Source organism: Salminus brasiliensis, chromosome 4 (genome assembly GCF_030463535.1).
Source record: "Salminus brasiliensis chromosome 4, fSalBra1.hap2, whole genome shotgun sequence".
In the NCBI taxonomy this organism is placed as follows: Eukaryota; Metazoa; Chordata; class Actinopteri; order Characiformes; family Bryconidae; genus Salminus; species Salminus brasiliensis.
The window spans coordinates 19,066,464-19,084,534 of record NC_132881.1 but is presented as its reverse complement, the minus strand read 5'-3'; the positions used below and the strand labels follow the sequence as shown (position 1 = coordinate 19,084,534).

The window sequence follows — 18,071 nt, the reverse complement described above, 5'->3', positions numbered from 1 at the left end:
TTAACACCAATTACAAAAAGAAAACATTAAAAAATATTTCTCCAGATCTAAATGATTTTGTTTTTAACAAATTATTTCACAGATCAGTTTACATCATATTACAACCATTTTAAATTGAGGCACAATTATATTAGATCATTTTACAAATACAAAGTACAAACAAAAGTAACAACAAAAGTCAAGTAAAGCAGTAACAAAAAACAGACGAACTGTCTTCTGCAAGTCCTTTATTGTCCACAGCACGGCGCAATTTCTCTTAATAACGAATTTATTTTACATGCTCTGTCCGAATAATTGCATAAGGGCCATTTCCTGTCAGCTTACCCTACAGTAATCCCTCGTAATCATGTGGATCCAAATAAGTGGCTCCCAAAATCAGTGCTGGGGAGCCCATGCTTTCCCCTTCCATATCCAGCACATAAAAAAGGGAATACATTAAATAATGATTTAAATCAGGTAGATAAACGGCACAAAAACTGGACAGTGTGAAATCAACCAGGGCCAGAACTGGGAAATCCTGCAAATGAACCTGTTAACTGAAATCAGTCCAAACAAGGCAAGCATGTAGGAAAGGAGGCTCCATTATACTGTTTAGATGTGGCCATAGTCCCCAGAGTCTCAATGTCTGGTAAACAAGGTTATCTGAAGTGCTATACAACATAACAAGGTCAGTGAGAGAACACAGAGTCATAGCCCTCTGACCTCTTTGAGGACCAGAGTATGTTGTCAACTTAGAGATAAGACCTGAACAATAATCCTTGAGATGTAGGCACATTTATCTTGTTTCATCACAATAAAACCAGTCTGACAGAGCCTGAAACCTTATTTCATCAGCAAACGAGAAAAGTTAACTGGGAGGTGGCAGGCTGTGATACAGTATATGGACAAAAGTATTGGGACACTTGCTCATTCATTGTTTCTTCAGAAATTAAGGGTTTTAATAAGATTCTAGCCTGCTTTTGTTGGAGTAACTGTCTCTACTGTCCAGGGCTCAGTGGTGGGGTTGCTTTATACCCCTCTGCCTCAGGAATAGTTCATGTTTATGTACTCCAGAGGGTCTTATTCTATTAGCCATACTTCTTCACGGGACTAGACAAGCTGTGTGTGTGAATTTGCACATCTGTGTCTGGAATGGGTGCAATTTAAAGCTAATGCATTTATTAGATTAGGCACTAACAAGCATTTGGACATATAGTGTACAATTCCTTTATGGGTAAAAGGTGAGAAGGACCATGGAAAGAATAAAAAACTATCCGTATTTGATTCTCCTTTTTTTACCCTTAACAATAGCCTCAACATTGGCTGCCAAAGTCTTTTATCCCAGTCTCTTTCTTGTGGTCTCTCTTCCTGCATGAGAAAAATAGTCCATTGTCTGGGAGAAAATAACTGTCACAAATTCTCCTTCTGAAAGCATTCTCCCCCAAACCTCTCTCGTCTGTCAAAATCAAATTTTATAAAAATGCTGAAGGGGACACTTGGCTAACATAACACACTGTACAATAACACACACCGATAAAAAATGGGAGGAAGTGTAAGATGTCCTCCTCAGCTGCCGTCTTTTTGTATACCCTTTATCTTTAGCTGGGGCTTCTGGTGAGAATAGGATAACCACATGACGGTACGTGGAGCCTTTCTGCCTGAGCCGCTTTTGCTTTTCCCAGTATTCTCTGAACAGTAAGTCTTCATACGGTACATGTTAGCTTTGCTTTCACAGCAACCCATGGAGCTCAGCATCATGCAGGCATCCTTTCTGAAAGCCTTGGTGAAGATGGCATAGAGGAAGGGATTGGCACAGGAGTTGATGGGATAGAAGAGCACCAGGAGAATCTTGGAGTTGGTGACTGTGATGAGGGGTACCTTAAAGGCAGCAGATATGGCAAAGAAGGAGATGGGTGCCATGCAGAGGAAATCAGTGAAGATGAGCACGGCCATGCGCTTTGCGATTTTGGCATCTGCAGTACGTCCTGGCACCTCCGGATGACGTACAGCAGCGTAGATTCGCACATAGCAGCAACAGATCACCAGAAAAGCCCCCACATTAAAGAGCAAAAGTAGAATGATATAAGCTTGGGCTAGAGGGGTTTCAATATCCATGGGCAGACACATACTGACCTTGCTGTAACTACTGATGCCCAGTAAAGGGAGCAGGGCCATGATCAGACAGAGCAGCCAACCGGCAGCCATGATGGCAGTGGCTTGGGGCAGGTCAAGCCTACGCTCCAACCGCAAAGCATGGGTGATGGTGTGCCAGCGTTCTACAGTGATAGTGCACAGTGTGTATACGGACAGTTCCCCACCAAAGACAGACAGGAAACCAGCGATGCCGCAGCCTGCTCCCGTCTGCCACTCTATAGCATGCTGGCTGTAGTGGCTGCGTGTGCGCAGGTCCACAGTAGCAATCATGAGGAGGTACACACCGATGCAGAAGTCAGCGAAAGCCAGGTTACACATGAGAAAGCGAGGGACAGTGAGCTTACAGCGACTGGCAAACAATACAAGAAGTACAGTCAGGTTGCCTGCAATAGCCAGAATGTTGATAAACCAGATGGCCACACGCAGGAATTCAAAGCCGACAATGTCCTCACAAGGGTTGAAGGCATCTGCCTCTGGGCTGCAAAGAAGGACTGGCCTTGTCTGGCAGGAGTCCAGTTCTGGGTACTCAAAGTCTACAGTGCCAAAAGGTCCTGACATGGAAAAGGGATCTTCACCCATGTTGGACTCATCACTAGCAGCCTCATCTGATCTCCTAAATATGAAACCATTGAAAAAATATTTAACAGTCTATTTGACAGATCATAGAGTGCAGTATTGATTTAGATCTATTTAAAAATTGCACTACATCATAGAAAGCAATGACATACCACATAACAACGACAGGGTCATACCTACTGTAACAACAAATGCACAACTGTGCAATAAAGGTACAAATCTGGATCATAGACTTGCATCTCATGCGTTTAAGGACTGGCCTAAAAGTATGTATGTAAACAATTAAATAACTAGCAAAGATAAAAGCTAAATAAAAACACATTCTAATTTTGCTATATTGCATAAAGCTGTAACATTAAAACAAGTGTCACTCAAGCAAAAGTAGGGCTTTTTTTTGCAAACAACTAAGGCACAAACAGCTAGCTACTTATGACATGAATTACCAAACTAAGTGCAAGCTGGATGGAACCAATATTTGAAGAAATGCCAGTCCTGTGTTTTGTTTTAAAAACATATATCTGTATATCAACATATAGCTTGTTTTCAAATATGTATGACTAGTTTCTATGTGTTTTTATTGCAATTTTAGCAATGATAATTTGACCATATCTGCAGCATGCATATCCATATCTGTTCTTAATTTTTTCCATTTAAACCAGTCCACTGGTTCAGTGTTCGACCTGTTTGAGTGGGTTTAGTATATACACGCAAAAACTGTTTGGTTCTGATCTGGATTAACTGTTCGAACCATGTGCGCTACAGCTAGATCAGAAAGCATTTATTTATACAGATGCAGCACAACAAGCTTGCTATCTGGTACCATACTTTCTGAAAGTATCTTTGACAAAAAGGAAGGGCAACAAAGGAAAGTTGCTCAGAAAATGTGGATACATAACATGCTGGACATGCTGACCAAGCTCTGTCTAGATCTAAACCCAAATCCATCTGTGAAGTTCAAGAAAGTCAGGAAATTAGTTATATGGTAAATCTTACATAGCTAACAGTTTCTGTTCGTCACAGTATGAAGACCCATTTCTCAGTCCTGAAGATGGTGCTTCTCTGTGAGAAGAGAAAGAAAATAAATACACCTGCTGAGGAAAACCTCACTCAAAACTCTAAATCGTTACAACATTGCATTTCTGTGTTAACTACTTTTGGGATTGATACAGTAATTCTTATACTTGTTCAGTGAGTCAACCTGCCCTGTGTTTAATGCGTTTCCCTGCTATAACGCACCCAATTTTAATCAAGAATAAGTTCATAAAGCATTAAGTGAAGTAGCTTATGGGTTTGGATGAGAGAGACCACTAAAATGTGCAGGGCAGGATGTATTTAGGACAAAGACTATTAAACACCTGATTCAGCTTGAAAAGTAGACAAGTAGTCAAAAAGTTGTTAAAGAAACCAAAGTTTAGTTTTTGTGTCCCTTAAATCTGCACTCAAGCCTGCAGCACAATTACTGAGACACACTAAAAAGGGTGCGTGCACTATAAATGTGATATAAATGGTCAGATTACACCACAGGAAGTGTAGTGGGTGATATGACCTCTACTTAAAGAAAAAAAAAACAATAAACAATGATGTGATTAGTTGTTTAATTATAACAAAATCTCTAAATTTATTGTTTATAAAAGAGCTGAAAAATAAGACAATAAACAAACAATAATAATACATAAAAATATAAAAATATGCAGCACTTAGAATAATTAGATATCACTGCATGTTCGCTGATGGGCATGCCCTATTTACTAAATACCAATCAACAGTGAGAGTTCAGTGCCTCTTAGGGATAAATGTAGAATGAGTAAATCACTGGAACCTGTAAGTGTTCCAGCTAAGTAAAGCACAGCAGTGGCTTGGGTAGGTAAGCTGAGCTTCTCTTAGGTTCTCCAGACCATTTAGTGGAGGCAATCTCTTTAGCGAGAATGCAGATTGAGCCACCAGCTTCTGAACGGTCTGTAAACCACGAGTGGGCAACGTCTCTAGAGCTGTGGAGGACAAGTCTCTGCAACACAAAAACAGTGACTATAGCATTGTGATATGCAAATAGGGCATAGCATACAACTAAAACGGATAATTAACAGAGATAAATAGAAGATAAAGGCAATATGCATTTTGAATATCACACTTCTCAGACCCTAGGATAAATAGAATATCACAATAGCAGCTAATGGAAATCCAAATAAAAAATAAACAATAAACTTACAATACGGTAGGGCCCAAAGCTCCCCTAAAAGCCTCTGTGTGAATTGTTTGCAGGTTTCTGTTGTTCTTCAATATTCTAAGAAACAAGTATGTGAGTTTGTGTGCTTCACTGACATGTTCATCATACAACATAATGTTTAAGATGGCAATATTTACAGTATGTCTATTTTTGTCCCATTAAAGGCATGGTTTTGTATTTCTCTGAAGCCGTTGTTATAAAGATTCCTGGAAAAGAGAGAAGAAAGGGGTACAATTAATACTAATAGTGTATGTATTTTTCCTCAGTCTAACATCTAACCCAAAGTAGATATACATTGTTCAGCCCCTTTAAGTCATCAGAATAATCTGGATTTCAAATGACAAGACTGTTAGTTCCAGTATTTTTATAGCAAATATGCAAAGTCAAAGTTCAGTATTTGTCTGCAGATCATAAAAAGAAATGCTGCTTTTGCAAGTATTTTGTAGAATGTAACTTCTTCAAACTTTTCTTTACTAATATGACCACCTTTTCTGCAACAACAGATTTCACCAGGTTTGTACACTATTTTTGTTAATAGTGCCACATATTCTTAATTGGAATGAGATCTGTAGTATGACTTGACTTCTGTGTTGGAATGGGCACTCTTTGGTTTGCACCACATAGCATTTTGAGTTTGGCCAAAAAGCTAAATGTTTCTCTTATCTGACCACAGAACCTTATCCCACATTTTAGCTTGGTTACTGTGATTCCTTTTGCAAAACTTCAAATGTGCTCTGATGTTCTTTCTATTTCAAGAATGCTTTCATGCTTTCAGCCTTTAGCCCTGGACTCAGTGGTTCCTTCAAAGCGATTGTTGGCCTCTTTGTGGCTTCCATTTCCAGTGTTGTGGGAACTAGCCTTGTCTAGGCAGTGTCTGGGTTAAATGATGCAGCTTCCATTTACTCATAATTGATCTATCAGCACTCACTGGGAAAACACTAGGATATAATTTTGTAGTATTTTCCTACATTGTGACCAGCGGTTGAAGCCAATTAAAAGCCATCCCCTTGCTAGGTAAATGTCTTTATTTTCATCTGTGTAAATTCAGAGCCTCCACATGGGACTTAATACTTCTAACATCACACAAGTAATTTTAGGTAGTGTTTCTTTTCTAGTGTTTTCATTTAATAAATTCATTTTGAGGGGCTGCCTTTTAAAACAAAATGTCACAGCACAAAATATCAAAGTGTCATTTATAATCAAGAAGAATCTGATGACATTTACGATTTTATGGCATATACTTGGCACTGTTCCTTCACATGTGATGGAATGGTTAATTTTATATCATAGTTTAAAATCCAATAACAATCACACTAATTGTGATACCACTGTCTATTTACTGTATTTATCTCAGTCATGTTGGAAGTAAGTTGCTTACTGCACTTGTAAAAATAAAGATGCCAAACAAGCTTTGCGCTATGTAAAACGTCTTTAAAACTCATTCACTTATCTTTTTCAAGCAGTCTACAGTCAAGGCATGCCCTAGGGCAGTGGCTGTTTTTTGTGGCATTTTAGTTTTACAAATAATTAGTCAATAACTTGCCATAACTATAAGAGTCAATAAAATTCCATCAACACATGTGTCTAACATTTTGGACATATGACATTTCATGATACAATGTTTACAAACCATCCAATCCATATTTAGTGCCCTAACCTAACACACCTGATTCACCTCAGCAAACAGGAGCAACCTAGAAGCAAGTAACCCTGATATGTTGGCACCACCATCTGGACTACTTGTAACCTCCAGTTCAACTTTCTTTAGTATCATCTCACATAAGAGTACAAATTACAAACTTTTTAATGATCATAGCACATGAACACGACCCTCAATTAAACACTGTGGTGACTGCTTTGACAGACAATACGAGATACTAACATTGTTGTGTCTTCACTTGTCATTCCAGTGAAGGCATTTGGTGGGATGGACTGCAAGTGGAGATTGTCACAGATATCTCTAAAAAAGAAACAAAGACAGCAATGCTGTGTGTGTGCCACAGGACAGTGCACACATATTGTGTGTTCTGTGTTTTTTTCCAGCAATTGCATTGATGACCACACAACATGAGACTGACTGTTCTGGGATCTTATTTTTTTCTGACTCTCATGTCAAACCACCTTACTAGCCTGGATCTATAAGCTGTAATATCTTTCAAATATACTTGAAAACATCTACATGTGTAAATGAAGATTCTTCAATGTGTTTTTTTGGGTGTTTGTAAATGCAACTCCAGGTGTGTTAGGCTGAAGCTAGCTAATGGTAGCTAAGTGCAAGCCTATACATGTTTTAGTAATGTTAGGTGCCATGTTGTAATTTACCACTTCTGTTTAAAGCTAAATGTTAGTATTTGATATGAACATGATATTAACAAGGTGATGTTGTACTACTGCTTGGCACTTGTTTGCCATCTTTTTCTCTGGTCGGGCTAAGAAAGCCATGTGACTCTTGCAGAACTCACAGCATGAAAGAGGCTTCAAGCGAAGAGATGGATGTAAGGTCAGGAAACACAGCAATGCCTGTGTTGGAGATGCTTCTAAAAAAAGTAAATAAACTTGTGTCTACAAAAACACATCAAAATGCAGAGAACATACTAAACATCAACAGGATCCTCATTGTCCTTCATAATTATGACTTGCTCAAGTTACCAAGAAGTCCTAGGAATAAGTAGTTAGTATGTTTTTGTGCATTAAAATATTTGCCTTCTTCTTTGCATGCTCCAATCTGTTCAGTATGTTAAACATTTTTATAAAGCTTGGCAGCTAGTAATATGTTCTAGTTGTAATTGGAATTAGCCAAAAGCCCTGAGATACAGTGGAGAAATTAGAAATGATTCAGATTATACAAAATGCTTACAGATATCTCATCTTGGGTAGATTGTTGAAGGCCTGTTGGCGGATATGAACCAGGCTCCTTGTGTTTTGAATAGATCTGCGGTAAAATCATACATAACAGTTTAACAACAAATTGCAAAAGAAACATGACAGTTGGCAGTGCCTTTTTATAGGTTATGTGTTGGAAAAGAAACATGAGCATATATTGTAAGCTAATACTATTTAAAATTAAAATAATGGTAGGTAGGAGTAATTTTCATCCAATCCTTTTTTTGTCATGTTATAATTTTTTCCTTTATTTTATTTTTTATTTTTTGTGAAACACTGCTAAACGTGTTGAAAGCTCTGCCTGTAAATCAAGTCATACACATTTTTCTTTTGGCCCTTTAGTTGTGGTGTTCAGTCATTTGTTTGGTGTTGCTAAGTCACTAGTTTTTTGATGTGTAGATTCAGCTTTGTTTTTTGTTCATGACAATGTGAAAGTGCATGGCCGGTGTGTAACAAGCACTTACATCTCTGAGAGGTTTAGGAGATTGTTGAAGGCTTGGGTCTCTATGGTTTCCAGAGTGACACTCTGAGCAATTTCTCTGAAATCACACAATAGTAGAGGTCACTGAGAATAACAGATAAAATATTACACATTTGATCAATGCCCATTTATCTTCATGCAAGATAAAAGTAATGGGTTATAACTATGGGTTGCAAAGGGGTGGAAAATATCTGATATATTTCCAGTAAATTACTGGTAGTAATTTACTGAAAATGTATGGGATATTTTCCACCCCTTTGCAAATAAAGGCTTTCCATGGGAACTTTAGCTCCAGAACTTCCCATGGAAATTTTAGGAATTCATTGGAATTAGTAGGAAATATTGGATGCTTTAAAGGAAGTTTATCATATACTATCATCAATGTACTGTTTTTCAACAACAGCAGACATAAAGGCATAGCAGTACAAATACATTTACCATGCGAACAAATGGGTAATTATGGGAATTAACTGGAATTAATAATGGAATAAAATGGGAAGTGGGCTAGCAAGAAGTTAGCTTAACAAGGCTAGCATAGGTTAGCTACCTATATTTCAATTACGTCTTAATTTGTCTTAATTACTCATTATTAATTATTAACCTCAAATCAAATAAAGATATTTTATCACAAGTTAGTGGTGAGTGATGATTTCTAGAAATCATCTGGACATATGCTGTACATGTGATGTAGGAATGAACAGTGCATGCAGGGGACGTGGTCTCAATAGCCGGGGATTGAGGAGCAGCTTTGCAACTGTTTTGGTATCATATTTAATTATTTTAGCCAAGATTATGCACCATTATCATCACATATTCACATTTTATTCCCATTAATTCACATGTAAAATATGTTGGGAAATTCATTTAAAAAATAGTAACTTGAGGACAGGCTCAGTATTCAGCAGTTGCATTTCTTTCACAAAAGGTTTTTCACATATATGAAAACATACATTTGGCAGTTCTGAGCACCTCTATGAAAATTGAAGTATACTGTCTCAACAGTATGCATTAGACAAAAGCAGTTTACTGGAGTAAAGGATAAAATGTAAAATTCTGTAATGAATTTTAATAAAGGAGAAATAGTTTAAAATGTATTTGCATTAGGATATCATCATAAACACTAGAAGTCTACACATAATAGGCCTAGGAGGAACATTTTGTCATCATCAGTGAAGTGTGCTGTATAGAATGATGCATGCTGAAATACATTTACTATCAGCTATGTAAATTATAAAGTGTTCTTTTTTAGAATATAAAAGCAAGGAGAAGTGTTTGGATACTCACATTCTTTTAACACCCTTCAGTCCATCAAAGCACAGACTGGGAATACTCTTCAAATGAATATAGTTCAAAACACTAAAACAAATAATGCACATATTACAAAAATGCATTTAGAGCACATATATTTGCATAAAGATGAGTTCTCTAAAAATGCAAGGATGGGTAAAATTTGGATGATTATTAATATATATATATATATATATATATATATATATATATATATATATATATATATATATATATATATATCCTTGCTAGGGTTGCCAACATAGATAGTAAATGCTGCTATGTACTACAATTATGTACAAAATGACCTACAGTGGCAAGCAAACATTTGGGCACCCTTAGTCAAAATAAAGTAGAAGATGACTTGATATCAAAAAGGCATAGTGTTAAAAATGAAACATTGTTTTCATCACTTTAAGCAGGGTTAGTGTATTATTCTTTTAAAATACGATATTTCTTTTAAAAATTTTAAAATGAAAAAAGTTGGAGGCCAGGTTGATGTCTAGTAGACCCCAAGAAACCTTCCAGTGAGCATTTCTGAGACAACTGCTCATAGGGTTGTTAGCAGGGAAATCAAAAACTCTTTTGTTTGAATGCAAGTGACCTTAAGGAAGATTTAGCAGACTCTGCAGGGGTGGTCCATTAAACCAATCAGATGTGATTAAAGGTAGTATTTCAGACTTTGGTTTGAGGGTATTTGCTTACATTTTGGTTTCACCACGTAATAATTAAATAATTTCATTTATTTAAGACATTTGGATTTAAAGGTTTTTATGATCCATCAGTTTTATTGCTTCAGTAGTGCAGGTACAAGATCCTTAGACTTGCTTCCAAGCGTTCTAACACCTTTGGAGCCTGTAGTTGTTCAACATGAGGACAAGAGCTGTGGATAGACTTCAAAAGAACAGTTAATATAAGAAGGAAGAAAGAGTGAAAAAGTCTCAGAGATGAACTGACTTTTAGTTTGAAGCATGAAGAAATTACTGACTTTTTGTTATTTCGGAATTTTAACAGGAAAATAAAATATACATAAAAATGTTAAAGAAATGTTTCATTGTTCACTTGCCTTTTACAAATCAAGTCACCTTTTTCTTGTTTAGGTAAGACTAGCCATTGTGCATTTCACTGCCACACTAATGACTACTGCAGTCTCATATTTAACCCCTATTCAATCCATTCATGACAAGCATCTTTACTTCTTTTTCTGTTATGACCTGCTGGAAACATGATGCATAGCCGGACAGCCCAGAAGAATGGGCTAAGGTTCCTGATAAATCTTAGCCCATTCCTCATGGGCAATGGCCTCCAGTTTACTAATATTCCTGGGTTTGCAGGTTGTTTTTGGTGTTCAAGTCAGGTGACTGAGTTGACCACTCCAGATTCTTCTTCACAGCTTCTTCTGAAACTAAGCTTTGGTGAACTTTGAAAACTGTCCTGTTGGATGGTCCAATGACACCCAAGCTTCAGCTTCCTCACAGAAGGTATGACATTTTCTGTTAGGATTTCTGATATTTAATTGAATGCATGCCATGAACATGCTGCAGGTTTTCAGTTTCAGAGGAAGCAAAGCAGCCCCAAAGTATAATTGCAGAAAAAAACTGAAACATACAATACAACAAAAAATATCTCTTAAAGGTTTACTACATTAAATAAACAAGAATGTGAAATCTTCAATCTCAAAATAAGGTATAAACAGGCTAATACTAACTTTGCTGGTATGTACCATGCCAATGGAGGTAGATCAGGGAGGTGAACACTTTTTGGGCTGGAGTTTAGGGAGCTTCAAGATGGGTGTGTGATGCTTAATGAAGGTAGGAGACCTTCCTCTCTACTAGTGGAGGGGGAGGTGTTGGAGCATGGTCCATCTCCCAACATTTATATTCATCATTATTCCACTTAGTGAGTTTGCTTAAAGAATCTTGTGATGAGTTCTATAGACCTATTTGTGTTTCTTAAATTAATATTGTGTTGGTTGTGATAATACTTGTTAGCACTCCCATTGCTTTAGTGTACATTCAGGATGTTGGTTACATTTCTCAAGTACTTTGTATTGTGGAATCAAATGGTAAATTATCATAAAATATTAATAAATAACATTTTTTTTGCTCCTTTAAGCATGACATTGATTGCCCAGATGTCCTTGGCTGACTCCAGCTCTTATCAAGGCTCAAGGTTTTGGGTGTATCAGAGAGAGATGATTTAAAGTCCTCAAGGACGTTAAGCACATCCGTTACTCACTCTCACCAGGCACTACCTTTTCTTACACTGCTAATAAGCCTAATCCTGAACCAAAGAAGTATTCAGTTTTGGCAAAACAACTTGACCTCACTCCTCCAGATACTTTTCATATGTGTCCACAACCTCCCAACTGGCTCTACACAAAAGAAGAATATGCTGTGTCCATCCAAGCAATATGAAAAGCAGATATGTGGTCCTCTGAAAAAGAATGGCTGGCTAGAAATAGAGTTTCAATAGAGTGTCCGTAGGTGGGGTTCCGAATGGTGCTGGATGGTAGGATCGGATAGAATCATTTATTCGGACCCAGTAAAAAAAATTAAAGCTGTGATAGCAACAACAAAAAAACACATCTACATCTGCTTTTGGTCTTTTTGTTATATTAAAATCTTAGATTTGTTACAAGTTCATATTTTATGAAACACATTGCGCATTCCGTGAAACTTTTCTGCTGATAGGTTAAGAACGTGTTTTCATCCACAGAACTGTCGCTCACTGAATCTTTTTTCTTTTTTGCACCATTCAAAGTAAAATCTAAAACTGTTGTGGACATCCTAGGAGATCAGCAGATCAAGCAATACTCAAGCTAACCCATCTGGCACCAGCATTCATCATTGCAATCATGAATATCATGTTTAGGAAAAACAAGGTTTGTGCATGACACACACATATGCTGCATTACCTTTATGACGCTAAACTTTTCTGCAGGTTCTTGGCCTGTCATATGGAGTTTTAAATTTGCATGTGTTAACAGCATACCAACAGAAATATCTTCTAAGGGATTTCTTAGTCTTCCTTACCTCCTCTTGAGCTCCACAGATCCCTTTTTAATGTATTAATTCAAAACATTCTGCACTGTACAGACATTCTTATATATCCTTTGCCTTGTGGGCATTGATGACTTACATTTTTTAGCAATTGCTTAGAGGAGCCCATGCACATACATGTATTTAGAAATACTGGTGGAAAAATACCTGTTTTTTAATATTGCAATATTTATTGCAGGAAAAAAAACCTCTGGCATTGTCAGTTTTTTCCAAAATCATACAGTTATTCTGTACATGATTAAATAATGAAGGCGATGTTTACAGGAAAAAATCAGTTAAAGGACTCCATGTGTGAACAACACAAAACCTAAACAGTATTAGTAACTCAAAAATCTTAGTTATATGTAAAGATAGAGCTTTAAACACACACAAAATTAAACTAATATTATTGTAGCACATGGCAGTGGAGATTTGTTGCTTTTGTTGCTTTCTGCTGTTATTCCTGCTATTATAGTTTTATTATTCCAACTATTCCAATTTCTTTATTTGTGGTATGCACATTCTAATAAAGGGCCTTTACATGTTTTGTTTATTTGAACCATGATAGAGTTTGTGTTTAAATTCAGACAGATTTAACAGACCAGATTTAGTTAAGAACCCTCCATTAGGGCTGGGCAATAAATCAAATATGAATCAAAGCCAGCATTCAGAACCTTGATTGATGTCATCTTTCCCATTTAGATTTTTTTAAAAACGATTATTGTATGTATTCATGTACTGTCCCCTTTAAAACACACTACTGCATGTGTAGCCACATGACTCCACCCCATCTAGTCTGCGGCAAAAAAGCTAGATGGATGAGAGCTTTTGTTCATTATTTGTAATTGAGATAAAATGTTCAATTACTCATGATACTGATTTGAGGTCATATCGCCCAGCTCTACTATCACCTCTGAAAACACAAACTTTATTTTACATAATATTTGTTTTCATTTACTCTCCTTAAAACAATCCCAGACACTCCTACATTAAGCAAGAGTTTAGTCCTCTTTTCCGTGTCATGTACATGTCTGTCTCTTTAGCTTCCCTGGCTGCTCACTCATCCAGACCAACCTGTTAGAAGGCTGACCACTGGGGTCCCCTCTACCTGCATTAGACCATCTGCAACCCACCAGTTTGACCACCAGACTCCCACACCACCATGCCACACCAGCTACACACCCTCCTGCCACTGCTACCTGTCTACCGACAATGTTAAAATCTGACTGGACTCTTAACTCTCTTAACATGCACTTGAGCTGCATGACATTGGATTTTTTTTAGCAAGGATCCAACATCCGTCATGATGATATTAATGATGAACTATGTGTATCCAAGATTGGAGTAAAATAAATGATACTGGGCAGCTATAACCTGCCACGGGTAGACATTTAATTAAAAATGAGAATGATGACATTTTTCATTTTATGTAAACAGCATGCTGTGTTTGATTTAATTGGACATTACTCGTCCTGTGAAGTGACTACTGCACATGTTCACATTGCAGTGGTGATGCTACAACAATATGTTGTGCAGCCCTATGGCACACTTCAAATGTATAGTGCAGTAAAAAGCTATTTTTATACAGCTGTGTATTTTAAATACACTTTTTACGTTTGCTATAATTACAACATGTGATTTTTTTTTTAAATAAAGAAAGAGTTACTCTGTGGAAGTCCAGAAAGGCCATGAGTTAATTATATTTTTCTGTAATATTATCCTGTGATTATCCTTATGTTATCATATAGTTCCTATAGTTCGATAAAGCAACTTATCTCAAGATTACTAGTAAAACAATTGCAGTCTTGAGAAAACATTTGCTATCTTGAGAAAACATTAGATTTTTTGAGAAAAACAAGCTGTGATTACAAGATAGCTAACTAATTTAGGGCCTTTCTGGAATTCCATCCAGAGTCTGGCTCCAATGTTTACATTTAAGGTTTATATGTTTAAATGTGAAAAGGCGACTGACGCGTTTCAACACATTTTAGTGTTGAATTTACACATTTTTATGCTTCATAATATAGTGGTCTCTATGCACTTACAGTCTGCTGACACTGCTGTGTTTGACTGCCCTCGTCTCAGTCGCCCTGTTGCAGGAGATGGTCTTCATTGAGCAGCGACAAACGTCCGGACACATAAAACGAAGAGAAGCATAGCAGCGCGTCATAAGGGTCAGGACGAGAAGCGAAATCCTCATTGTCTACAGAATTAATTTACAGCTTTTTATAATTTAATTGTTTCCCTTGTTTTTCTCGACGACGAGCAAAGTGGCGCGCACAACACATTCAAAAATGCCGTTTCCACATCCTCTCTTTAAAACGGTGAAAAACAATAAATGGGACGACAGGAACGATTCCGTTTCACTGAACCGAGGAGTTCTGAACTGAGAAGTGAGCTGAAAGGCGCGTGTGTCTGAGAAGCGCATTTTCGTCATATTTGGCAGTGGACGGGCTCCCCTACTGGATGGAGCAGACATAACATGGTGAAAACGAGGAACGAGTCAAAATCGACAAATCCAAAAGATCGTACACTTTTTCTTATATTTTATTGTTGTTGCTGAGGTCAACTGGCAATCGTTTAATCGAGTAATTTGTAATGTTGTAACATGACAACAAACAAATGTTGTTTCTTACTGTGTCTTTAAGAGTGATTGACCTCTGTTCTGATTGGGTACTTAAAAGTAAACAGTATTGATCTGGGCTAGTGTTTGGAGGTTTACATTCACTGAAAAACCTAACTGCACTACTTACTGATTAAATTAAGTTAACATATTTAAATACTAGAGAAAGTTGGGATAAAGTAAGGTGATTAAGTTCATTTGTGTAAGATTAACTTTTTGGCATATTTGATAGAGTCTAACTCTCATCTAACTATAAAAAAATCCATGTTGTCAGCTGCAAACGTTTTTCAAGCCTGAACGTGTCAGTTTTGAAGCTGGGGCTTGCTGCAGCTTCCAGTTCATGGCAGGCATGTGCCTTGGTGGTTCTTAGGTTGTCCCTGACCATTAAAGCAACTTTCTCTCCGTTGAGAGTGACAGTTTGACAGTTTGGTGCCTTCCTAATAACGTAATTGAATTGGTAATCTTGGTATATACATTTGTTTGGAGTTCCTTGGACTTTATAATTTTACTGTATGTTGGTTAGTCCAATGAGTTTTGTCAAACAAACGCTCTTTATTATCCTCTGTCTGTACTGTGTTGTCTGTCCGCACTTGTTTGTTTGTGTTGCACTTGTGTCTTGTATGCACTGTCTATGTTGCACCATGGTCCGGGAGGAACGTTGTTTCGTTTCACTGTGTACTCTGTATGTAGTTGAAATGACAATAAACCCACTTGACTTGACTTGACTTGACTTGACTTTATCTGAACACAGAGAAGCTATCAGCTGTAGTTAGTCATAATCAATAACAGAAAGTTAAAAGACACACACAGACACTGTGATGTCATACATCAGTTTCTGTGAAGACAGCTGTATCTCAACTAAATCACAGGTGAGATAAAATAACAACAAACCCTGGTTTACTGCAGAACTCAAACAGCTTCGGAGGGAAAAGGAGGAAGCGTTCAGGAGTGGAGATAGAACTGTCTTTAAGGAGGCAAAATACAGGCTGGAGAAAGGGATTAGAGCTGCGAAGAGTCAGCCTGGAAAGGCCTTCAGCTTCTCACTGGTCACAAGGTGAGAAAGACAGCTGGTGTCCTGATGCAGCAACAACCACCTGCTGCTAAACACAGAAAAGACTGTAGAGAGGGTGGTGGACTTCCGACGTAATACACCCCCCCCCTTCCCTCCCTCCACATCAACAACACTGCAGTATCCATAGTGGAGTCACTCAAGTTCCTGGGCACCACCATCTCCAGAGACTTGAAATGGGAGAAAAACACTATCTCCATCATCAAGAAAGCTCAACAACGAATGTTCTTCTTGAGACAGCTCAAGAAATTCAACCTGCCACAGACCCTGATGATCCAGTTCTACACAACGATCAAGTCCATCAAGCCTCCGTAACTATCTGGTTTGGTTCCTCCACCTCACAAGAAAGAACCAAACTCCAGCGCAACATCAGGACAGCAAAGAGGATCATTGGATGTAACCTGCCATCACTTCAGCAGATCTACACCAGCAGGGTGAGGAAGCGTGCTGGCAAAATTACATCTGACCCCTCACATCCTGGACACCTCGTCTTCCAGACACTCCCCTCTGGTAGAAGACTGCGGTCTATCAAAACCAGCACAACACGTTATGCTAACAGCTTTTTCCCCAGAGCTGTAGCGCTCCTCAACCACAGTGGACACCTCCCACTGTAAACCTCAAAACATACAACTGAACTGTACCAAACCGGACCGAACATTTGCACTCTGCCTATTTGCACTATGACTATTTGCACACCTGTACAGATGTTCTCTTTCTGTAAATATTCAGGTCATCTGTAACTTTCTATATGTAATATTTTTCAACTAAATCTGTTTCACATCTCTCAGCTTTCTTCAGCTCTTTATTACCTTTAGTACTTTTTCTTTTTTTAATTTATCCCCTATCCTATTTATTGTTTAGTGTAATTTTCCTTTAGTTTAATACTGTAAATAACCTGTGTTCTGTGTTTTTGTTACTTGTCATACGTGTTGCTCTCACCAAGACAAATTCCTTGTATGTGTGACATACTTAGTGAAATAAAGAGATTCTGATTCTGAAGTTAAAATACATTTTGGAACTTTCAGTGGCACATGATTAACAATATCAGTAAGTGTATGAAAGTAAGTAGTAAGACTAATTTGCAGAGAACCACATTTATCATTCTGTGGAAGCATAAAAGTGAACACTGGCACAAAGCCAAACCAATTTCACATTCAAAAAGATGACAACAACAAAATGGCAACATGCTCTGACAGCCTGTAAAAGAAGGCCAAGCAGTCAAGCATTACATAATCATTACCAGCACGCCTAAGTGAAGGTAGCTCTGGGGAAACGGCAACACATTGACGGTGTCAGTGATTGGAAGACACGCCCTGTATATAAATAGATATGCCAGGAACCAATGGGAAAGATGTATTTTCCACTTCATTTCAATGAGGATATTTGAATAATGGTTTTATGTGTTTTATTTTCCAGTATTAAAAGATATCCTGCAAGTACATCTGCCTCTGTCTCCATTGACAAACCGTTACAAATACATCCAGTTTTTTATAGAATATTTTATTTAGTTTGCTTTTTAAACATAAAACAAAACTCACACAATAATGAAAATGAAATTAAAAAAACAAAATATGAAAGGAAACAAACATAGAAAAAAACTTTTTTAAAAATTTAGGTTTAGGTTTATTTAGATTTTAAATTATTCCATTTGTATACCAGATCAGAGGAAGAATAACCATGAGAGTAGCTTCTTCAATATTTAACCAAGAAGGCGCCATTCAAAAAACTGAATAAAAAATCTAGCCTTCACAAAA

The 18,071-nt window shown here is 37.4% G+C and overlaps 1 protein-coding gene across 1 annotated transcript; it reads right to left on the bottom strand.

The window, feature by feature from the left end:
* Nucleotides 1–98: 98 nt before the first annotated feature.
* lhcgr (luteinizing hormone/choriogonadotropin receptor) lies at nt 99–16,124 on the bottom strand. The gene is made up of 11 exons (XM_072677500.1): nt 14,671–16,124; nt 9,582–9,653; nt 8,281–8,355; nt 7,791–7,865; nt 7,396–7,470; nt 6,816–6,893; nt 5,071–5,139; nt 4,916–4,990; nt 4,529–4,714; nt 3,703–3,768; nt 99–2,746 (listed from the first exon to the last, which is right to left on the bottom strand). The coding sequence occupies exons 1-11, from the start codon at nt 14,823–14,825 to the stop codon at nt 1,546–1,548; spliced, it is 2,127 nt and encodes a 708-aa protein (XP_072533601.1). The 5' UTR covers nt 14,826–16,124; the 3' UTR covers nt 99–1,545.
* Nucleotides 16,125–18,071: the final 1,947 nt, after the last annotated feature.